This window comes from Syzygium oleosum, unplaced genomic scaffold (assembly GCF_021117445.2).
Source record: "Syzygium oleosum isolate NSW1041296 unplaced genomic scaffold, Sole_v2.1 Sole_v2.34, whole genome shotgun sequence".
Classification (NCBI taxonomy): domain Eukaryota; kingdom Viridiplantae; phylum Streptophyta; class Magnoliopsida; order Myrtales; family Myrtaceae; genus Syzygium; species Syzygium oleosum.
In genome coordinates, this window is record NW_026607518.1 from 1,075,626 (window position 1) to 1,100,800 (window position 25,175).

General features: G+C 39.4%; 2 protein-coding genes across 2 annotated transcripts; one reads left to right on the forward strand and one right to left on the reverse strand.

Moving 5' to 3' along the window:
- The first annotated feature begins 6,017 nt into the window (after positions 1–6,017).
- Positions 6,018–20,033, forward strand: LOC115685692 (uncharacterized). The gene is made up of 15 exons (XM_030610780.2): positions 6,018–6,140; positions 7,168–7,570; positions 7,682–7,859; positions 7,944–8,083; positions 8,507–9,350; positions 9,498–9,598; positions 9,760–9,904; positions 9,988–10,056; positions 10,180–10,225; positions 14,334–14,809; positions 15,793–15,872; positions 16,935–17,070; positions 17,447–17,645; positions 19,241–19,323; positions 19,468–20,033. The coding sequence occupies exons 1-15, from the start codon at positions 6,041–6,043 to the stop codon at positions 19,591–19,593; spliced, it is 3,126 nt and encodes a 1,041-aa protein (XP_030466640.2). The 5' UTR covers positions 6,018–6,040; the 3' UTR covers positions 19,594–20,033.
- A 1,787-nt stretch (positions 20,034–21,820) lies between these two features.
- Positions 21,821–24,860, reverse strand: LOC115685731 (uncharacterized). The gene is made up of 4 exons (XM_056305003.1): positions 24,465–24,860; positions 23,628–23,970; positions 22,446–22,553; positions 21,821–22,331 (listed from the first exon to the last, which is right to left on the reverse strand). The coding sequence occupies exons 2-4, from the start codon at positions 23,958–23,960 to the stop codon at positions 22,032–22,034; spliced, it is 741 nt and encodes a 246-aa protein (XP_056160978.1). The 5' UTR covers positions 23,961–23,970; positions 24,465–24,860; the 3' UTR covers positions 21,821–22,031.
- Positions 24,861–25,175: the final 315 nt, after the last annotated feature.

Genomic DNA, 25,175 nt, shown 5'->3' on the forward strand with positions numbered 1-25,175 from the left:
TGTAGCTGATGTCAAATCTGTATGGCAGTCTCCAGATATGGAACATGAACATTTGTTGGGAAAATTGAAGAAAGTGTCAGGAGCACTATCTGCATGAAGTGGGACAAAATTCTCAAATGCGCATCATCAAATTAACTCCTTAAAGAGGGAACTCCTGGAAATAACAAACAACAATATTGGTGGGCATGACGGAGAGAGAATTGAGGAAATAACAGGGTAAATTGAAAAATTATGGCGAAAGAATGAAATGTATTGGGAAATGAGATCTCGAATTAAGTGGTTGAAGTGGGGGATAAAATCACTCGGTTTTTTCATTCGCCAATGATAAAAGAAGAAAGAGGGATAAAATTTCAATGCTGAAAGTATCTAAGGAGGAATTGAGCCAATAACCTGGTCAACTAAAACAGCTAATGTGGACTTTTTAAAGTCTTTTTACTGCAGTGTTAGGCTCAGAAACTTCCAACCTATCCTAGACTAGACCTATTAAATGAGTCTTAAAATCCATATATGATCCATTTAAAAAATAAATGGATCATAAATGGGTCAATATAACTTTACAGAGCCCATTTTAAATGGGTCTTAAAGTTTTAAGTCTATCATAAATAGGTTTTAATGGGTTGAGTGTGGAACCCATTTTCAACCCACTCATTAAGCTCACCCCTTTTTATAAAAATATTTTTTTTAAATTGAATTTTTTTATTTTTATTTTTTCTTTTCTTTTCTTTGTTTTTTCTTTTATTTTTCTTTTATTTTTTTTCTTTTTCTCTTTTCGGTCGGTGGCCGGCCACGGCGGCGGCCGATGACCGGCCACAGGGGAGGAACGACCTCGCCACAGGTCGGCGAGGCCTCGGGCTCGCTGTAATCGGGCGAGCTCGACCTCGCCAATCTGGCGAGACTCAAGGTCGCCGATCTGGCGAGACTCAAGGTCGCCGATCTGGTGAGACCTAGGGCTCGCCGACCTCAGGAGAGGTCGAGGTCACTCGAGGTCGGCAAGCTCAAGTCTCGCCACAGGCCAGCGAGGCTGAGCTCACCCGATTCCAACAAGCTCGAGGCCTCGCCGATCTAGCGAGACTCGAGCTCGCTGGCCTCGGGCGAGCTCGACCTTGCCAAATTCGGCGAGCTCGTCCTCGCCCGTGGCCGGTGGCCAGACGCCGGCTATCGTGGCCGGCCAAAAATAAATTAAAAATTAAAAATTACAATTAAAAATAATAATAATAATTGGATTTAAAAAAATAAAAAATATTAAATTAACAAAAAAAATAATTAAAATTTGTATTGTATGAAAATGTTTTAGTAGTATAATTTTTAAAAAAAGTCATAAGAAATAAGTTTTCCTTTACTGAATTAAATATAGAAGTGTTTTAGCAATATGAGTCGGGTCGGGTACAGATCGGGTCGAGTATGGGTCGGGATATTTATATAACAAATAAATGGGTCATAAACGGGTTAATGGGTTAATTTGAGTCGAACCATTTATGACCCGATCTAAACCCGATCCGACCCACCCGTTTAACATGTTTATCCTAGACCAGTGCTCTCGATTGGGTTTGGATGAAATGAATCAAACTTGAATCACTGAAGTGAATATGAAGGAAGTGAGAGAAGCTAAGTCTCCAAGGCTCTAGGACCAAATGGACTTAAAGGTTGATTTCATCAGCATCATTGGGAAGAAATTCAACTAGATGTGTTCACCATGGTGAAAAGCTTCTTTGATACACGTATTTTTACACCCAGCCTAAACAAAACACATATATCCCATATCCCTAAAGTTCCAAATCCTGAGTATCCATATCAATTTTGACTCATTAGTTTATGCAACTTTGGTTATAAGATCATTTGTAAGGTTACAGCTAACCACCTTTAACCTTAGTTACCTAAACTGATTGCGATGGAACCACTTAGTGGGAAGCAGATTCAAGATAACATTTTGATATTGCAAGAGGTTTTGCATCAACATGGTCAGAAAGAGGAAAAAGAAACTTCAAGCAGTGCGCGAGCTGGATATGGGAAAAGCTTATAATAGAGTACAGAGGAATCCCTTCAAAGTATTCATGGGGAAGATGGGCTTTAGTGCCAAATGAGTTTCCTAGGCATTGCAGTATGTCACATCAATCTTTTCTAGTGTCAAACTAAATGGAGAGCCATTGTCAAATTTCCAACCGTCTCGAGGAATTCAACATGGAGACCTGCTTTCCCCTTATCTTTTCATTATCATGGTAAATGTGTTATGTTTCATCACGAATAATGGAGTTGAAGATGGAAGCATTACAAGGATAAAGTTTCATAGACACTGCACTAAATTATCGCGCCTTCTGTTCGCAGATGATTCTATTTATATCCTAGATGGACCGATAAAAAATGATAGAGGCTTGGTGCTATCTTGATCTAAACAACTTGGTGATTGGTCCAATTTGAATAAGTTTGAAATTTATTTCAATATTTGCATGCCCTCAAAGTCCAAGAAGAAACATGGCTCGAGAATCGAGATTTCGTGAAATAGAGAAGATAAAGAAATACCTGGGAATTTCATCAGGTTTGGGGTCAATCCAAAAAACATTGTTTATGTGGATATTGGCAAGGGTCAATATGAAACCGGAAGGATGGAAAGAGTTATTAATGTCGAAAGCAGGGAAGGAGATCCAAATTAAAGCAGTTGTTCAGGCTCTATCCCAACATGCAATATCAATTTTTAAAGTCCCACTTTCTATTTCTCAAGCTATTGAACAAAAAATTGCACCACTCTGGTGGAAAAATAGTGATTCCAAGTCAGGGCTCCATTGGAAGAGATGGGATGTCCTGAAAAGAAGAAAGGATTACGGTGGGATAGGTTTCAGAGGACTTAATAACCTTCAATAAGGCTATGTTGGGCAAGCAGGCCCGGAAAATATCCCAGATTCCTTCTACACTAGTAAAGCTAGGTCCCAAAAGGTCTTCATTTTTCTAACCGTAATTTCTGGCATGCAGGAAAGGGATCTCATCTTTCTTGGGGATGACAAAGTCTGTCGATGGGAAGGCAGGCTAGAACTAATGCCGTAAGGTGGTCAGTGCGAAATGGGGAAGATATCAACAGCAGAGATGATGTATGACTCAGCGATTTGCGAATCAGGGTGAACCACAGAGAGTGGCAGAATTGATCGATGATGAAATCGTAGTAATCCCATTACTTGGACAAATTGGGGGAAAGACAAGCTGGGGTAGACTTGTGCTAAATCGGGGAGCTACTCGGAAAAGAGTGGCGACAATTATCTCAGAGACATAGAGAACCGGCATCATACAAAACAAGCATCATCCTTGTGCAAGCCTCCTAAATCTCTATGGAATTTGATATAGAACTTGAATACTTCTCCAAAACCCAGAATTTTCATTTGGAGCATATGTCAAAATGCACTTCCTACGACCGAGAATTTGTTCAGAGGAGAGTCATACCTGAGCCATCTTGCCCTCTGTGTCGACAGCACCCAGAAATCATTGATCATCTCTTCCTCCTCTGCTACTGAAACGAAAGAAGTTTGGACCCGAGTCGAATAAAAGAATGGTTCCTAAATTGCAAAAATTCCATTAAGAACACACCTTCATCAGATCTACCGGGTGAAGTTCTGTAGAACATGTGGTAAGCTAGAAATCAGTTTGCTTTCGGGCACCAACGTCCAGATCCGAGGACGGTTGTTGAATTTACCATATCCATGCGCAGAAATTTCGTGAAATGGTAACTCGGGCAAAAAAAACAGAAGAAAGTGCAGCCACCGATGAAAGGAACTATAGAGATTATACCAACGGCTACTTCGTGAAAGGGTCACGACCGAAGCTGGCAACTTTGGTGAGTCCCGACCTCACCGGATCTAGTGAAGGCAAGCCTTGGTCGATGCGAGTGAGGTTGGCCCTCACTGGCTCTCCCCCGTGGCCGATCGCTGGCCATCGAGGAGGCCGGCAACTGCGGAGGAAGAGGAAGAAGAAAAGAAACAAAGAAAAGAAAAGAAAAGGGAAAAATATAAATTATAAAAAAATTCGAAAAAATAATGAAATATTATTAAAATTTGTCCATGTTAGTACCGACGGTGCCACGTAGGACAGCCGATATTCATGTCAATGATTTCCGGCAAAAATTGATCGGATGGACTCATTCGGCAAAACGCGAATGTTTAAAATTCAATTGATAAAATTGAAAGATTTACGACTGAATTGACAAAAGTGTAATAGAGTTAGGACGTTTTGGACAGTTTTCCCGCGACCTTCTATGTTCTAAGGCCCATTTACCTCGTACTCATGGAATTACCTTAAGAAATGAAAGTCGATTCTTTCCGACCAAAAAATAAAAGCTCGCCATTAGTTTCTACACGCAGTGGTTACCATTCTCTCTCTCTCTAAAGAGCTCTCTCTACCCCCAATGGACTTAAATTACTCAATTGAATAAAAAAATTCACTTAATCTAGTATATAACGAGAATGTTGCTTCGCTCGTTCGAAAGAAAATTAATCGATGATAATTAGAACCTTGCTATATAAGTACTGATAAAACTAATTTATAATGATCTTCCATGTTCGGTACGGCATTATTAATATTGAACCGACCATTTTTAAATTCCCTGCGGTAATGGAAAGCTAAATTGAATCTAGCGGCCTCGTACCGACCACAAGATCTTCGAACGATTTCAAAGGAGATAGAATATTCCCGTAGCATCTAAAACGCTTGCGTTTCAGTACAAAAGAGAGTTTTACCTGAAAGAATTTACCGAAGATCTTTTTTCCGCGGTCGGACGTTTTGAATTTCAAAAAGAAAAGCCACGTCGGATAATTTATTTCTTTAAAATATTTTTTTTACAAAAGATCGGAACGAAAAGACATGTTGTTTTGCCTCAGTAATCGGATGCATTTTCACTTGATACGCGTAAAGAGGGCGGAAAATGAAGAGCTGCACTAGCTTCGTTGGTTTGCGGAGAATAAATAATTTGAAAAATATTGATTGAAAAATTGAATGAACGAAATAAAGATATTTTTAATGACTGATTATTTCAAGCGATACGAATATTCATTTTCAGGATGGTATTTTTTTAAATCATTTATTTTTTGCGAAACAAACGTAAGTTGAGATTGAGCACTATATATATAATTATTGAAAGTTTAGGAGTCGATGCATGTCCCAAGGGTTCGTGAAAATTTTCCATACTTTTTTTTAATTTCAAATGTAATTGATAACAAACACAGACACATAAGATAAATTTCTCATAAAGGGTGAGTCTATTTCGCGGAAAATGAGTAATCTGGGAAACATTTTCCTAAAAGTGATTGCCTGTATCGATTATAAAAATGAATGAACGAAAAATATATTTACCGTCCACGAAGATGTCCGGGCATAAATCATTATCGATAATGAAAACATTTTAATCGATTGATTATTTATCATCCATTTTTCGTCGATTAACGCAATGGGAAAAATCGCCGCCTAATAATCCGATCTGAAAATTCCCAAAAGATCGAATTAAATCAAATAAAAAGCGAATCGCAAAAAATACAAAAAAAAATCAAAATAAAAAAAAACAGGGGCTTTAAACACAGAAAGAGGACACCGTGGCAAAACAAACAGTTACGTGGGCCCCAAACGCCCCCCCTCCTCTCCTCTCCCGTCGTGCTGAGGTGGCAAAGGAAATTTCCAAAAGGGCGAAAACGCGATTCGGATCAACGACGGCGAAGGGAAGCACAGCAGAGAACTCCGCAAGCGAACGCGAACGCAGACCGGATTAATAAAACGAGTCGCGGCGACGTGCTGAAGAGAGAGAGAGAGAGAGAGAGAGAGAAAGGGAACGCGCGCTCGTGATTCAGCTGATCATCACTCTCCCCTCCAGAAGAATCCCCCCTTCCTTCGATCAGCGAAGCGCCCCGACCGATCGGAACCCTAGCTCGGTCAGCCCCTCCCTCGTCCTCGATTCGAGTCGCGCTCCGAGTCCGATCGGATTCGGCCGGAGGATTCTGATCCGGGGAGGGGGAGTTCACCGGCGGGGGCGGGGCGGTGGGCGGGGCGGGGCGGTGGGGGGGGGGGGGTCAGAATGAGGGCCATGGAGAACATACACGATCTGATCGAGGAGGCCAAGGCTCGGACCCTCTGGTGGGCTCTCGTCATCTTCGCCGTCTCCTACTTCCTCTCCCGTAAGTCCCCGCTCCCTCCCTCCCTTCCCCTCTTCCTCCTCGGGACTTTTGGGAATCAGTGACCGCCCTGTTCGTCGTCCCCCCGCGAGGGGAGCTGCCTGATTTTGTCGGTTTTGCGGTGAGGCGTCGATATCATGCCGTGCCGCTTCTTTTTCTTTTGTTTTTCTAAGTTGTTCTCGGAATTTGGCTGGTGATGGTAGTTTGGATTCGTTGGGTGGAGCAATGTGCCCTGTTCTTGCCTATCGTGGATGACTTTGTGTGTGGTTAGTGACGAAAATGGCGAAGGAAGGAGACTTTGTTAATGTTGAGTGGGAAACTTAGTTCGACAAGAGCAAGCAACCATGCCTTGTTCTACTGATATTAGTGGGATAAGGCTTTTTGGCAAGAATTTGGCACTGGGTTAAGTTACTTGGGCGGCGGTTTTTGGATGATGAAGTATTAGTGAACTACAATTTGTTCGTTCTATAACATTTTCGGTGGTAGTTTCGGTTGTCGATACAACCTCTTCCCATTATCTAGCTATGGACGGCGGTACCCAAATGCAGCTATCAACATCTAAGGGTTACTGGTGTATTAGCCTCGTCCTTAATTCTACTGTGAAAAATTTGGAATACACATGCAGATCAACTTTATGACCGTATTCTGTTTTTCTTTTCCTGAAACAATAGAATAATAAAAATTACCATAGTAGATTTGCGTACATTACTGAACCTGGACTTTGAGTTTCACACTTAACTGTTGAAATGTGCATGCAAGATTAGGCATGCACCTAGACACAGGTGACTGGGTAAGTTAGCATGAAAAAGTACACGGGCAGCACCACCTACCCTGCTCCCCAACTAAACACACCCAGTCCCACACACATGCGCACGCGGAGAGATTAAGATGTCCTTCACCGGCAAAATGGTTGCTAATTTGCCTCAGTGTTTTAGTGTTCACATAGTCTTTTCCTCTGTTAAGTCTGATTATCAGTTTTAGCTGATTCATCGGTAAGATGATTATTCTGAAGATGTATATAATGTTGCAGATACAAGTAAATCAATGTGGATGAATATACCTGTAGCAATACTATTTGTCTCTGCAATGCGGATTGTTTTCAATGAAGTTGATTTCCAGTGGAAAGTTCGGTCCGTCCGTCCCCAGTCTTATTTGTCTATTCTGAAGGAGAGGCAGTTATCCATAAATGACTCACGTCTTACAACTCCTCCACCTCCTCCAAAATGGAAGAGAAAAGTTGATTCACCTATTGTGGAAGCTGCAATCACTGAGTTCATTGACAAAATCTTGAGGGATTTTATTATAGATTTATGGTACACTGATATCACACCAGATAGGGACTTTCCAGAGCACATACGTGCAATAATCATGGATGCTCTTGGGGAGATATCAGGAAGAGTCAAAACAATTAACCTTGTTGACTTACTAACCAGGTATAGTTTTACTTTTACTTATTTATCTTATGGGAGTTGATTATAGTTCATCTTTAAATTGTTTGATATTAGTGGTTACAGGTAAAGTTAATTGTCCTCTAAATATTTCAGGGACATAGTTGATTTGATAGGTCAGCACTTAGATCTTTTCAGAAGGAACCAAGCAGTTATAGGTACTGATGTGATGGGGACTCTATCGTCTGAGGAGAGGGATGAAAGGTTGAAGTTCCATCTTATGGCATCCAAGGAGCTCCATCCTGCATTGGTATCTCCTCAGAGTGAATACAAGGTGTGAGGTGTAATATGCCTCATGATTTCTGGTCATCCATTGAGTTTTCTCTGTTTCATGTAGTCTCTGTGAATTTCCAAACAGGTGCTTCAGCGACTCATGGGTGGAGTTATAACTTTAGTCCTGAAACCAAGAGAAGCTCAGTGCCCTGTCGTGAGATCCATTGCTCGAGAGCTCGTCACTTGCTTAGTCATCCAGCCTGTCATGGATTTCGCAAGCCCAGCGTAAGTTTTTAGAACATAATTCTCTGTTCATATTCTCTAAAAGAGCAAATAGTCATGTTTTCTTTAAGCTTTTGATCATGAAAACTCTCAATAAAATGCATGGTTCAATTTCCTGCTTTGGTATGTACATGTCAATATATGTCATTGGGTAGATATGCAATTGATTTTCTGGATCTCGAGTTTGGCTTCCGAAATGTTTTCTCCTGGAAAATGAATAGAATTTGGTGGTACAAAATTTCCTCACGCATTGAGTTTTTGGTGTGTTCTCTTTGGGCTTGATTTTTTCTTATTGGTTGTTCTAGTTGTACCTTAGGAACCAATGAATGGTTGTTCTATGATACATATTTTGTTATGATGGTTATCTTGAATCCAAGATCTTAATGCCATTCAATGGCTAATAGACACTTTTTCTCACATGTACAGGTATATCAATGAAGTAATTGAATTACTTGTCCTTGCTTTTAAAGAGGATGGGAGCAAAGTATTTGGTGGTACCCAGGCAACTAATGTTGCTGACCCCCATGGTTTTTCTGGCACTGCTCAGGCTAAAGATGGTGAATCTAAATTTCCATCCAGCAATTCTAATATTAATGCAATGGTAGGTACACCTGGAGATGAATCCTTTGGTTCTAGTACAGTTCAAGAAGAGAGTAAGCAACCTAGGACTGCTGATTGGGCAAGGGTGCTGGAGGCAGCGACCCAGAGAAGAACTGAAGTTCTTATGCCTGAAAATCTTGAAAACATGTGGTCCAAAGGAAGAAATTATAAAAAAAGAGAGGCAAAGAAAGTTAAAGCAGCAGGTCAGGAATCAGTTGGAAGTGGGTCAGTTCATTCTATTCCTCCTATAGATCGAAAACGGGAATCATCAATCACTGGGGCGGGAGATTCTACTAGATCTGAAGAGAAAGCCATAGTCCAGTTGCCTTCCCCATCGGTCTTTGATAGTCCACTGGATCTTGAGAATGATTCTTCGAGAAAAGAAAAACAGCCACTTTTTGGACAAGGGAATTATGAGGAGACAATGGAGGATGCTGGTAATATTGGTGCTAATGACAGGAGAATTAGACTGAAGAGATCGAACAGCACTTCCGCTTTAAAAGTTGATCCAGAAACAAAAAAGGCATTTACAGGAGGTAGTGAAAGTGCATATATCGCTGAGTTCTACAGCCCGGATTTTGGCAGCCATAGCTTTGATTATAAACTTAAAAGTTCCTCGGACATGGTAATTCGAAGCGAGGGTCCTCGTCTACCCAAGCTCAAGTGCCGGGTAAGCTTTTTATGCTGAAGTTTTGACCCGTAGATGCAGAATTGCTGTCAAGTCTTCAGAGAAATGAAGAATCCTACTCTAAGCCAAAAAATCTTTTCCAGTCAATGTACTGCAGATTTGTTTTCTTATTTAAGTGTCTCCTTACAGGTGTTGGGGGCATATTTTGAAAAACTTGGATCGAAGTCTTTTGCGGTTTATTCAATTGCTGTGACAGATGCAGGAAGCAAAACATGGTTTGTCAAGAGAAGGTGTGTTTCCTATCTTTTTTACTATATAACGGTTGGAGCTGACTTCTGAAATATGTAACATTTTCCTAGGGAACTGTTCTGTAATACTGTAGATGGGTTTCTGTTCTTTTTCAGTAGATATCAGGATATTTTGGTTTATGGTAGTCTTTTTGGGCCAGCAGATACAGTAACTTTGAGCGGTTGCATCGACATCTTAAAGAGATTCCTAATTATACACTACATTTGCCACCTAAGAGGATATTCTCATCAAGTACAGAGGATGCTTTTGTACATCAGCGCTGCATTCAGCTTGACAAGTATCTGCAAGTATTACTACATTCCTATTGACTCTTCTATATTTCTTTGCTGTTTTTCATTTTCTGTAATTTAATTATGCTGTCTCACTCCAGGATCTTTTGTCGATAGCTAATGTTGCTGAACAACATGAAGTGTGGGATTTCTTGAGTGCTTCCTCAAAGGTGTTCAATTTCTATTATAATATGAATGAATAGTCATGATAAGTAGTTTTGGCAGAGTAATTTCTTTCTTGTACTTAAATTGACTGATGTCTGATATGTGTCAATAATCTCTTTCTTCCATAGAACTACTCTTTCGGAAAATCATCTTCGGTGATGAGGAGCCTAGCAGGTACGTCTATATCTGTTCATTTATTGTCTGGATGTAATGTGTGGCAGATATTTTGTGGTTGTGGTGGTTGGCATGATAAGTTCCTTGACCTCTGTTGTGCTCGTGGGCCTAAAAAGCCTGGTTTGGTTCTATGCTGTGAGCAGTATCGAAATTTCTGGTTGGGAACTTCTCAACCAAGAACCAAGGACCTAATCCAAGATCGGAAGCATGAACCACCCTTCGGTTCTGCTCACGAGTTTTTTTCCTTTTCCTGTCTATTTTATCCTCATCTTGTTCCTGTCTCTTCCTCAGCCACATCATGTGTCAGGAAATATGGAAAAAAAAAAAAACCCAAATGTGCAAAACATACATTGATAGAGACACATTGATTTGGAAAAAAAAGGCTGCAGTTATAGAGATGCGAAAAAAAAAAGCCTGCAAAAAGCAAGGTGTTTCCCAATTAAGTGATCACATGATGATTAGATTCTCCCAAGAGGTGGGAGAAGAAAGTTGAGAGATGAAGACGAAAGTTGCAGTGGCTTTTGAAGAACGTGTATACTTTAAGCCTGTGCAATGCTCAAGACCTGCTTTTGTAAGCATTCACTGGTTAGCACTTGACAAGATAGTAAAACATGTGGAAAAATTAAGAGAGCTTTTGACTTTTAATGGGCACCTGAACAAAAACCAAATGTAAATTGAAACATAATGAAAAGCTAAATTAGTCCTGCTAAGGGCCAGAAAATTTCAGTATGGTTCTATCAGATCTGTCTGGTTTTTCAGGTTCACCTGGTATTTTAATAGGTAGATTCACCTGGTTGTTTTGACATCCTTAGTTGTGCCTGTCGTTGGTCGTTCATGCCTTATACTTGGCCTCTCTTAACATGTATGTAACTAACCAATGAAAGGCTTTAAGCATATGTTATTTGGAACTTATTGTTCGTGTTGCTAGGTGAGGAGTAACTTGTCCTTTGTGAATTACTTTTAGGCCACTTTTGCTAGCCCGTGTATAGTTCCGGATAGGGTTTTATCTACCTGATCTGTAGGATTTGAATCATGTCAAATATCTGTTTCCCATTTGAATAGGGAAGAAAGATTGGCTCATACTTTTCCCTAACTCTGCCCGGGGGGGTTGAATAGAGAGAGAGAGAGAGAGAGAGACTTATAAAATCACAACTCCACACCAAATGACAGCTGATCCTCCCACGTTGATGTCGCTACTGTTCTTGTATTTCCAGAGCTGTAGTTCTGCTAATCAGGAGGCAGCAGGAACTGCATTGTTTTGTTCCAAGACTCCTCTCTCTCTCTCTCTCTCTCTCTCTCTCTCTCTCTCTCTCTCTCTCATACTGGTCATCAACCTGCACTGTGCTGCTCACCGTTCCATGAATAACCGCAGTCTTTCTTTTATAAATGCAAAATGTTCAGCAACAACTGAGTAATGTGATTGTTTTTTAAATGACAGGAAGAATCTTAAAGCTTTTAATTATTTTTACTTAGAACCATCAACTTTACAATGTTGAAAAGAATTTTTAATGTGACTTCCATGTTACACTTAGTCCCTTTGGTATATGGTCATTATTTTATCCATAAAGTACTAGGAACATCCTTGCCTTTAGCTGCTAAACATCACGCTCTATCAGTAAAGTTCATGGATACTTATTATTAGGCTATCATCCACACATTCTAGCCAAAAAAAGGGTTATCATCCACACAGTGTGCTTTCTCATTTCACTTAAAAACATGGTTGAGCAAGTTACTCCATAAATGTCCCCAGATGTGCGTGTGTGCGCGCGCGTGTGTTATAAATGAAAGGATACATTGACAAAGCCTTTTATTCACACTTTAACAATTCTTTTATGTATCCTTTCTTTTTATCTCATTGAAGAGTAAGTTGGTTTTCAGTAAAACATGGAAAATCTATGAAACAATCATTTAAAATAATACAAGATTTTGTCACGAAAGTATATACATCCATTAATGAGTAAATATGTACCCTCGCAGGGATTCATTCTTCTATTTAGATTGAATCTGAGATGTTTCAGGCAACTTTGTCCAATATGTCTATGTAAATGATTACTGTATCAATGCGCTGTGCTTTTTTTTTTTGGGCTTTCATGCATGGTGTCGATGCATAGAGAACGCTAAGTAGATTCTGAAAATATAGAGGAAAGTAAACTTAGAAGAGATTAACGATGTAACAGGAATGCAAATTGTTACATTTATGTGGAATTATGTCTTGTTGAAGCGTGCTAATGTATTGAGAATTAAAAGTTAAAGTGATGAAAATTGGAAATGTCACCTAAAATAAGTTACATAAGGTCGTGTTATTAAGTGCATTTAAGGGGAATAAATGAAGAACAAAATTGAAGATGGAGAGTAGGCAAATCGAGGCCTGCTTGCACCAATTTTATGCCCTCACTACTTCTCTACTATTCAACCCCCAAAACTCTCCTTTCATCTATTTTATGTTGCTGAATTTAAAAAAAAAAAAAAGAATCGCACATTCTATTTTGACAGATTCACTTTCTTGGAGAGTATTTTTCTTTCCACATACCCGACTTGTTTTCAAGAAAATAGGAACAAACACTTAGTATCTATGAAAATGAAAACTGAAAACATTTTCTCAAATTAAACAGGCCCTTAGATTTTTTCAACATTATGATTGAAGATTGCGAGGAGTGTTCTGGTTGTCTCATATTTTTACCTCTTGACCTCTTTTAGAAACCCACTCAGCAAGGGCTCTCCCAAGTCCTACCAATCACAACTTGGTACTCAATTTCAAGTTGGACGGACTTGTCAAAATAAATAGATCCAAAGTCAAGTCACACAAAAAAGAAAAAAATGAAAGCACTCTTTCCTTTTTTTGCATCCATAAGAAAGCATAATGGTTATTATGGCCATGACTGACCAATGCAGTTGGTAAGACAATTTTAAAAAAGAAATACACTCGATCTCAAGTAACTTCAAAATAAGTTTGAGCCCACAGTACTCCAGGTAACTAGGGGTGAAAATGCCCAATGATATCATACAATAAATTCTTGTTTTGGTGATGCACATGCTTATTAATTTGTAATCATCTAGAAGAAGGAATGAGTGTAAATTATGTCCTTGCACTCTACCTAAAAGCTGTAGCAGAATTTTGAGATTTTTTTAGAGGAGAATACTTTGGAACAACACAGACAGTAGCTCAGGTTCCATAAAGTAGGGAAAGTGGGAGTAATTGATGAGGTTTTCGCATCTGGTCACTTATTTGAGTGTGTGACAATCAAAATTATTCTAGACTCCTTAAGATACTTGAGAGTATCTACCACAATCGAAATTATACCATATTGTTCCCTAACCAGTCTTAGACCAACAGAAAGTGAGAGTACTTTTTCATGGTGTGCCCACCCATTTAATATTAGTGTAAAGAAAATGTATGCATATGGGCTGGGAATGGTGAGAAGGTGGCTTGGAGAGAAGGAGGCGGGGGGGGGGGGGGAGGTGATGTTGGGTGTGGTAAGGATTTGAGGGAATGAGCATTTGCAGTTCAATTTTATGAATTAACCATTTTTCCTCAAAACTTGAGAAACGAGCTCGCAGTTTAAATCTTACATATTCCTTTACACTCCCTTGTGAGTACAATCTTACATGTGAGGCACAGGATGCCATATTGATGGAATTGGAGATTACATCACAAGAATAGGAAAGCTAACAGAATAACAGTAAGAGAAGTGTCAGTATCGAACTTGAACTCTTGACCTGTGCTATATTATTAATGTGAATTAATCATTTTTTTAACTTTAAACTGTTAGGTAATGGGCGCACAATGAATATTTAGCATAATTCTTAATAAATTGATTAATTTATAGTGAATCCATTTGGATCTTAATTTTCTAAGCATTAGAGGTTGTAGCATTGAAGAAGTGCATCTATCAATGTCGTGCTGATCATCACTCAAAACATGACTTTGTTGGGGTGTATACTATCATCTGGTGTTTTTAAGTAAGTGGAAACGGAAATTTTATACTTAATTTTAATGACATCTTGCACTTCCCTTTTTATTTCGAGTACAAAATTTGGATAACATTGTGCATTTTCTTTTGTGATTTTTAGTTCACTCACGGCTTTTCCCCTTCCTGTCAATGAACAGTGAATGTGGACGATGCAGTGGATGATATTGTCCGGCAGTTCAAGGGGGTTTCGAATGGATTAATGCGTAAAGTTGTAGGTCCTACACCTTCCTCTTCTGAAGCATCGGCGTCGATTTCAGCGAGGCACCTGTCCTGGAATGCAGATGAAATAGATAGATATGTTTCCAGGCAAAACACTGCAGAAACATCAACCAGTATCTCTGATAATGAGGATGGTGATGGAGATGGAAATCGTGGCAGTGATGAAGTAGGATCTAGTGGACATGCAAATGGATGGCATTCAGATAATGAGTTGAACTCCAAGAATTTTCCCCCTCGGGTGGTCAAACGTGGCGAAGGCTCTAGGAACTCATTGTCTGAAAAGAAGCATGGTTTGGTGCTTCATTCTGATTGGAATGGGCAGCCTGGTTCTTCCCTGACAAATTTTCAAGCAGCTCCAGATCAATTGGTAGACCCTGTTGGCATGCCTCCTGAGGTACTACTGGATTTAGCTACTTTTCCCCCCTTTTTCTTCAACCCACCTGATTAGGTTTTATTGTTCCTTGTGGTCCTCCTGTAGATATCCTGCAGATTTAGCATCTATCCTTCTACCAACTGATTACTTTGACAAATGTGCGTGGCATGAAAATTGAAAAGATTTATCTTTTTTTAATTTGTTTATATTCATACAGTGCAGGATCAATTCATAAATTGTAGATTACTTGTAAGAAACATATGATATATTAAAGAATCAAAGAGTTACAATTTAGTCAGCTCTTCTTTGGATAATTATTTCTGCTTCGGATAACAAGTGATGATTTACTTAACAGTTATAAATCTCACTTTTTGTGTAGGAAATGTATTTTTTTGGAGTTCCCATTTAAGGGACTGGAGAGTGTGTCGTACGTATTTCACAAGGTGCCTTTATAGGCTGAAGTTCCCTATCTTTTGTGTATGTGGATCATGAATTATTTTTAAATGTTAAACTGGGAAGTAAGTGTTTGTGTAGTCTGGTGTTGTGACCGATCAAATCAGATCCGCGATACCTAATGATCTGAACTCCAAATTCTAGACCTTCTATCCTGTCGCCCGTGTATGTTGGGGTCACTCTAGTCAATGACATCTATCCTGGTAGACGACCTATGCCTTCTGAAATCTTGCTTAGGTTGGGCAGTTCAAGTGTTTTGTAGAGGAGTGCATTTCTCATATGAATTTTGGTAAGCTTTAATGAACAAGTAGTTCTGAGTCAGCTCACGGTATAAGTGCTATTGTTTTGCATACATGAGCCACAACGGCCTCAAGGTCGGCATCTTACACTGAAGATGTGTTTGAAAAAGGTTATGCCTGCTCTATATAATGCATCAAGAAATTGTTCATAAAGATGTAGATGGTGGATAGGTCAAACAGTGGACTTAAAAGCTGACAACCGTTTTCTTTCAGTACATGTTTATTTATAATAATCTTCGTTTGCCCTGACAGTGGAGTCCTCCGAATGTTTGTGTGCCTATGTTGAATTTGGTGGACAAGATTTTTCAGCTTAAGAGGAGGGGGTGGCTAAGGTGAGCTGATTGACCCTTTTCTTCTAGAACTAAAATATAGTTTGTTTGACTTTTGTCCCATTAGCGATTGTTTGAACCATGAGTAATTCTTGTTAACTTATTAAAGAAATTATCAATTCAGGTTAGTTTGTAACTGTCACATGACTTTGCTGTCTGTACTTTGGTTGAATTAAGTTATGATGAGTGGTTTATCCTGTTAAACTGTAAGTTATTTGTAGATTGTTTGTCAATGGCTGTAGAGGGTCGTAAAGTATGTCTGTCAGCTTCCTTCACTGTTGAGTGTAGTACTATTAGCTAGTTTTGTTACTCGTTAGGAACACTAGACTAGGATTAAGAGGTTCTAATGGAATAAATTCGACTAACACTTTTATCTCAAATTGATTTTGTGCCTTATGTGGCATTAGTGCCAATTCTCTTTTAATTTCATAGTATTTAAGAGATCAATAAAAATACATTGGAACGCATGGAATCGCACATTCAATAATTAGGTTGCTAATTATATCCACGGGCACGGATTACCTCCCTAATATTTATCAAGCATATTTGAAAAGATGTCAAAGTTGCCAATGCGCCATTTAAAATTCCTCTTATCGCTTGCCTTCACCCCACTAACAGTAAGGCACCATCACCAGACAAGTAGATAATCGCTGGCATCTACTTAAACCCCACAATTGGAAGACTGCAAGATGGAAAACAAGATCCCCATAGGAAGTGATTTTCTTTAAATTTTGCAACATAGTAAGAAAGAAAAAGTGAATGCATCCATGTACAGCAATTAAAGTTGATCAAGGAAAGTTCATTTGGCTGCCTAAAAGTCCTTGTAATATAGGCTTGGTACACCATGCAATACTCCTGACTCCATTGAACACAAGGCCTAGAATAAACTCGCCACTTGTCAAGTCTGATACTGACTGTATTCTTGTAAGACTGCAAAAAGACCCATTCTTCTGTGAAAAGAAAAATGAAATTAAATGGAACAATATGCTGTCATAGGTTGTATGGAAAGAGTAATACAGTTGTTGGCAGTCCTTAACGGTTGATTGTCAAAACTCTTCGATGCAGGAGACAGGTATTTTGGATTTCAAAGCAGATTCTACAGTTGGTAATGGAAGATGCTATTGATGATTGGCTCTTGAGGCAGATTCACTGGCTTCGAAGTGAGGAAACTATAGCCCAAGGAATTCGGTGGGTTCAAGATGTAAGAACAAAGAATGCTGTCGTAACAGCCTTTTCTAGTAAGGATGTGTAGTGCATGCAACATCTATATTATTTAGAAATGAGGGAATATGATTAGCTGATGTGCATTCAGGATTAACCTGATCTGAACATGACTAGCTTTTAATTGGATTCATATATTTCGAAGCACGATTGCATGTAGCAGTAGGATAAACCTGATCTGAACATGAATGGCTTTTAATGCTATTTATATATCAAAACAACTGGCCGAAATATAATATACATTAAAACATGATTGCGTGTAGTTTCTTATGTAATGCTCTTTAACCAGGCAGTATGCTTCAGAAGCAATATGACCTTTTCTTCGCAATGATCTGAAAGAAATGAACTTCTTTCAGGTTCTCTGGCCTGATGGTACATTTTTTCTGAAATTTGGAAAAAGCAAGATTGAAGAAGATGATATGCAACCAAATGAAAGATTATTTCAGACTATAAATCAGTTTGGTGGGAGTAGGATATCCAAACAAGGGTCCTCATCCTTCGAGTTGCAGCTTGAAGCTGCTCGCAGAGCCAGTGATGTCAAGAAGATGTTATTCGGTAAGTGAATGGTAGCACATGACCCCTAATTTAATTTTAACGTGTGTAACTTATTACGTTGTCCTTTTTAATCTTTGATGGTAAAGCTGTTCTGTGTTGCTGGTTTATTTGCCTTTTCTGTTGGATAACTAATTGTATTTTAAGTACTCAAATTAATGATTATATCTTGTTTAAGTATATAGGTATAGAAAAAGAGGTGAAAAAAGAAAATATCTAGCCACTGCACCCCATGCCTGCAATGATTTATCCAGTGGATAGTTTGCATCTTAAGTAGTTTGTGTATCAGATATCGTGGTTTTACTACTTGGGTATCTAGTTATTTAAGCTTTTACCATGATTTGATATATTTAACTAAGACCAATGTCTTGAAAGCATTTCAAGGACCTTTTATGGCAAGTGAACATTGAGTTTATGTCTATCATGTATACAAAATTCATAATAAGTGATATAAGAAGAAGAATACTGCTTACTGCTGTGGAAATATAATTAAGAAGGAAATGAACTAATAAGAGAAAAAGCAATCGACGGTAACTTAAATAGAAGCCTTCTTTTGACAGTAAGAAATTCCTTCTCTTCCGAAGGTTTGTATATTCTAATATCCATAGCAACAATGTTGTCCTCTTGGAACGATCTTGTTTTATTTAAAGTACCCATCATACATATAAGACGTGCCGTTTCTTAGTGGATTTCATATGATGTGTGGAAGTCATTTGATCATTTTGTGATGAGTCAAATGTCTTCACATCGCCTTATCTTTTAATGAGCTAATTGGTGATCATCTTGTGAAAAAGAAATATTTCTTTTAGCAATTAGTTAGGATATTTTTGCTGGGGACTATTGTTATGATGGTTTTGATATCTTGCCTAATCGTGAGAACTGAAATTACAGCAAGGGGACAGTGGATTACACCTCATGAACAAGAAAAATGAAAAAAATGCTAATCTCTTGTTCCACTATATTTACTCTCTGTAACCTGTCTCTTTCTAGATTATGTAACTTTGCTCCGTATGACTCATCGACTGCAAATACCAACTATTGATAAAATTGTCTTGTTGAAATTGCATGTTATTGACTGTTTCCTTGTGTAAGCTTCCCTAGGCAGTGAGCGCTATAATATTTATGCAAAAGGAGACTAAAGTTTCACCAAAAAAAAATCAAGGAAACCAGTTGAAGTATAGCTTCCATCAGACCTTGTTATTTAATGCGCATAATTGGAATTGGGAGAGCAGGCTTATTATAGTAATTGGATTGGCTTGAAACATAAGAGTATACATGCTACACAAAGTTCGGTGGTTGTATATTACAAACAAAAATAAAGATGAATGAAGAAGACTGCGCATGTAATTAGAATGTCATAAATCATCTTAGTCAATTCAATCAAATACTTTGTTTGCATATCTTCCATCTCTTATTAACCGCGTACTGATGGAGTTGAATTTTGTAATGGCTGGTAAACTTTCATTTTCATCTCTATCCAATAAACTTTCTTCTTTTATTTACTTGGGGGTGTATAGGTGCTTTGCTTTCAGGGGTAAATACATGGCAGCAACTTTTAACTTTTTATATAAATGATGCATTTTTTGCCCTTATGTCAGAGGGAGCTCCCACGACGCTAGTCAGCTTGATAGGCCACAAGCAGTATAGGCGTTGTGCCAAAGACATGTACTACTTCCTTCAGGTTACCATCGTCGTTACCATCGGCTCACATCTTTCTCTGTTATTTTTATATTATTTCTATTCTCATATTGCTACTGTCTTCCTACAATTACCTACATGATGCATCTCAACTGGATCATTTTTTTGTTCATTTTGAAATGTGCAGTCTTCTATTTGTGTGAAGCAACTGGCGTATGGAATACTGGAACTCTTACTAGTGTCGGTTTTCCCCGAGTTGCGTGATGTTGTCGTAGACATCCATCAGAAGATGCGTGTCGAGCAACCTGCTTAGGGCAATTAACGAGGGATTTCACAATTTTGGCCATGTCGTCTTGGAATAGTCCACTGGGTCCTTACCGCCGTTACGTCCTGTCTATGTTGAACCTTCCCCTATCGATCGGGAATATACAAGTAAATGAGGATTGCGAATTCACGAGGTCCGACGAAACCAGTTTTGCAGGAAAGGATCGGGCTTTGTCTCCTCCAATGCTAACTGTACAGAAGCGCACATTCAGCGTCTGTATATAGTTCATGTGCATACCTTGTTTCACTTGAAGCAAAATACCCCCACGTTTGATTGGGGTACGTGTGTTCTCCTTTGTGCATCTTTACTGTTTGAAGATGAAAAGGAACGACCCACCCAATTCTTTCTGTATTGTATACCCGAACGGTTGTCTGTTACGATTGTAGAGAAGCTCAGGTGCTAATGCTCACAAATGTGCGCTTTCTCCATCTCTCTTCGCTCCTGCATGGCCTCAATTTTTAGTTGTGTGCAACTTAACAATTCTGGACTTGTGATGATTGAGCATGCTAAGAACAGAACTGGTGGTTCAGTCATGCCGATCTCTCTCTCTCTCTCTCTCTCGCATGGGGGAATCGGAGCACCCGGGTTTTTACATTGTCGTATGCTTGGGGGGCGAGATTTTGGTTCTGATGGTGCTGATTTGGGGGCCAACTGTTGTCCGTACAAATGATCACAAAGTGAGGTTTTAACTTAAGGGCTATGTTTTTTGTCGAGAAAAAAAAATGCATAGTTAGTGTTCATATGTTTAATGGAAAACTGTTTGTGGAAATTTATTTTCTGACCTTGGTAAACGTTTTTCATGAATTGAAAATAAGAAATTTAGATCGAAGGAAAACTTCCCGTCTTGTCAAGGAGAAAATTACTAAATAAGTTAGAACTAACTATTCTCTTTGAAAAACGATTTTCATTGAAAATATTTTCTTTTATCTTGTAATTTTTAGTGAAGCAAAAGCACTCTTAATTAAAGTGATGTTCATCCACTAGTCATAGGCATATACTCCTGCTCAAACGATGGAGGAAATCATCGCCTTTTGTTAAATATATCTTTAGTGTATTTACGGTACCGAAAGAGTGATCATTGCCTCTAAAGAAATATTTTTGCTGAATTACTCATACCCAAGCTCGGAATCGCTCCTGTACTAATGGAGAGCATACATGGATTCCTAAAATTTAGTTCCTCTGGCTTGTTTCATTTGTTGACTTGCTTTTTAAGGTACCTGAGCAATCATACTCCTAAAAGTCAAGGCAACACCATGCTTTGGTCCGGGTACGTATTTATATTATCTGTCAGTGTTGAGACTCGGACATCGCTTCATTTGCATACTACTCCTACTCCTATGTCCGAAACTCGCGCGAGTCCCGACTCTCTGAAACTCTTTTCACAGAGAGAGAGGGAGAGATGGTGGGGAGGAGGACTGGTAGAGGCCGAGAGAGCAGCGAAGGGCGGGCGGTCAAAGGCAGGAAGTAGCGGGAAAAGAGAGAGCCGCTCGGTCTACAGGCGGTTCAGGGAAGAGAGGATCAGAGAGAACCAGGAGAGGATGCAGAAGCTCGGCATTCTTTCTCTTTCCTCCAATCTCAAATTCATTCTCGTGAAACCCGGTCATGTGGAGAAGAGGTCGCACGTCTCTGCTTCTGCTTCTACGCCTCTGCATTCGGTTTCTTGTCAGGTCGGTGTTGTGTATGCAGTGATTATCTTGCAGTACTATGTCTATCATTGTAGCGAGGAATAAACCATATTCTCTTTTTGAATGGAAAAACTGTCGTTCAGATGACTAGTTGATAATTTCGTTTTGGCAAAAAATGGAGTGATATGCTTACCAGTTAGCAGTAGGATATGTTCACTTGTGCAGATATTGCATAGTCTCGTCGGAATCAGTACGGAAATCCTGAAATTAAAAAGGTATTCGAATTCGAAAGGATTGACTTCAACAATACCCTTTCTACTTCTTTTCTACTTCTGCAGATACGGAAATAGGGTCTTTGTATCGGTTGGACAGTCGCAAAGTTCAACTGAGACCAGATTAAGTGTTTCTGTTTGCCCAAGAGAGGCAGCACAGGCAGTGAAAACCTACAGCTTGAAGTGAGGTTACATGAGACGGCACAATGGCATAAGGATCACATCAGTTAGAACAGATGATTAAGATTCCGCACATCTGAATAAACGCTGAGAAAACTATCCAGCAAAAACATAATTATGAAAAGAGTTCGTAGCAGATTTGTAACTTTCTGAATTAAATCAATGAGGTTGGTACGTGTTGTTGTAGGCTTCTACTTGGAGAAGTTAAGAGACGAGAATTTGACGGACCTGCACATTATTCCTCATTCTGTTGAGCTGACTATATTTGTTTTCCAATTGACATAGCCAATCATCAGAGACTCGGAGTCGATAGTTCTTATACACTGTTTCCACTATCAAGTGATTAGTCTCAGAACATATTTTCGTATGGGCTGGTGATTCTATCACGAAGATCAGAGTATAGGCCGTACAGAGAGTACCGGCGAAGATTCTTTACTTCGTACCACGAGTTGAGCACAACATCGTTCTTGTCAGTACCCGAGAACGTGAGCTGTATGCCTATGTTGCACGCCCCGGCATGACCACACTTGGAGTTTGATACTGCACAGTCTTGGTTGTTGAGGCAAACAGCGGAATCCCCGGAGCACGAATCGCACCCGAACTTCTTCCAGTACAAGTTTTGGAGCGTACCTTTCTGGAACTCAAGGACCTGTGGCGAACCGTATCTGCTGTCAAATACGAGGGAGACAGAAAAAAAGGAGGAAGGAAAAGTAAAAAGAGAATGGCCGGTGAAGTGACAAATAATCGATTTTACGAAATTTACCAAAGTGAAACTGGTTATTGTGTGCGTGAAATCGGCCACTTGTACTGGCAATGATCTTGCAGCATACTTACGTCCAGCGAAGGCTACCATATATCCTCCTGACATTGCCTACGATTTCATAAATAACATCAAACGAAAACTTCATGGTAAAGAGCAATTTCATTGTCATAGTGATGTTGCCATAATAAATATGAACAATCACACCAATCTCATGGGGAAAGATGGCCGGTACTATCAATTTGATTCATAGGATTAAGTGAAAATCAACACTCCTAGAAAGTGAAAGTGGAGAGGAGTAGAAGAGAGAAACAAAGCTAATTGTTTGAGAGCGTTGGCTTCCAATCGAGTATCGAAATTTTTGTCCGTTTGCAGATGTTACAAAAAAATAACTACGAGAAAATTTGCACTGGAGCAAACGTGTCGACAAAAAGGGTGCAGATTCCAGCGCACAGAAGAATATCAACAAACCAACAGAGAAGAAGACATCAGAAAGGGCCTGGTCTCTAAACTAATCCAAGTAGCATCAATTCCTCCAGGATGTTTTGTAATGTGAAACACATTTCTAAATTATCAACCATCACTCAAAATGCCAATCAATATCTGCTGCTTTTAGTTTTCCTTGAATAAGAATACACAACATTGCCACATTTAACATATCAACAGAAGTAAAGACATTAAGAAGACACCAAATCCAAAGATTATAATGGAATTCCGACTTAATCAGAAAGAGAAACCAATCTTCTCTGGGGAACTTAATGCACAAATTTAATTTGATTGAAATCGACTTCCCTAATTTCGGAGAGAGTTAGCCTTCACAGCTTTGCACCATCACCTGGTCTATGTACAAAAGAGTGAAAGCACCTTTTATCACACCTTCATTAGCCAATGCTGGTCTCTGAAAAATATGTCCTAGCACAAACAATTACGACCATGGACAAGCTCCATAATCCGAATTTTAAAAACCCAAGTGATGATCGACAAAGCGAACAAACGAGATGCTCCATCAAGCATGCCCGCACGATTGGTAAAAACCATGCGCTGATAACACTGACATATGCTAATTAAGCACATACAATGGTGCAGACTAACATGCACTGTAGTGCATATATACACACCATTCTTACGTATCAAAGCACAGAATTAATTGAAAAATCAACTTCACACGCTTCCTAAAGTACATACCGGGTTGAATGTGCTGCTGTTGATGGTGAGCAGAGAGATCTCATCCACTTTTGGCCTGAAAACTGCAAGCTGAGCATTAGAGCCTGCTAGAGGAAGTCGCTGATCACAGGGCGAAAGCTGAATCTGTTGAAAGAAGAACGATTCCTTCGTGGAGAAGGCAAGGCCGAAGGTAAACCCATCCCTTTTCTGGATTTTCGTGTCCGAGCACGGATCGAAAACAAGATTTGTGTCTGCTGCATCTACGGCGACTGTCATAATCGAAATCGCCGCTATCAATGGTATCAAAACTGATATGTCCATTGAACTGTGTGCTCCGCGTTCTCCCATCTTCATTTCTCAAAATCTAAGAAAGGCGAAAACTTCATCAATTGCGCAGGATTTAATCTCACCGACTACGGATGCGAAAATGAGGGACCAGTCATGATCTGCTTCAGTAAATACGGGGGATGCCTCGACATAACATGACATCAGGAAATCAGATGAAAGAAATATACTCACTCTTGATTTCTAGCACCAAGAACCAACAGAATCAGAGAGAAAGATTCACAAGAATAAACTCAAGCATTATCAAATCCCACCCGCATAAGCAAATTCATAGTATGAAAAAAACCCAGTTGGGAAAAATGCTTGCTGATGCAATTATTATGCAACATACATGGAAAGAGGAAAAATCACAGTCAGTTCTGGATTTGCTCGAACCAATCTATTAAGGCGGGAATATAATCTTCAACATATGCAGTTTATGTCAACCCATTTAATGCATCACCTCGAGCACATAATCCATCAAATCATAAAGAAAAAGGACAAAAAAACGAAAAAAGAAAGCCAAGAACATACCTCGCTGATGCAGCGGAAACTCTCTATGCTCTCGCGGGAAATTTCAAGAACAAGAAAACGAATCGAAAACTTTCTGCAGAATACGTCAAGGGAAAGTTCCAAAGGGGTCGAAGGCTTAAAGAAACGGTGATTGGAGTGTGCTCGCAGAAGATGCGTAGGAAAGCTCAAATTGCATGGGAATGCGAAACTTTGATGATCTCAAAGTTTGCAAACTGCAATTTCAAGATTTCAAGGAATTAAAAAGAAAGACGGCAAACGTTGAAGGAAACGGCCCCGAGACGCGCGAAACGGTCGTATCGGCAGGCCAGGTGGATCTTGTCCCCAAAACGGTTATGGAAGTTGGCATTCTGGAGCAGATCACGAAATGTACTAGGTAGTTTTTTTCTTATCTTTTGAAAAGTTATGTCCCAATCGATAAAAAAAAAAATATATCAAAACATAAGGCCTAAGGCGCCAAGTAGGATGAGATTCATGGCACGCGGATAACTATGATTAATCTATTACGTCATGTCATCACCGGCACGGGGTGTAATTGCCATAGAAACTGCTTGCTCTATTGGGTGGACAGATCGATACTAGGCTGGACGGGCAAGTATACGAAGAATTTGAAATTCTGGTTGCAAGGTTGTCGAAAGCAATGCGAACGCAGCCGAGTGGCGACTAGGAGGACAGATTGTTTGGTACATTTGGTTCAAGTAGATAATTACATGA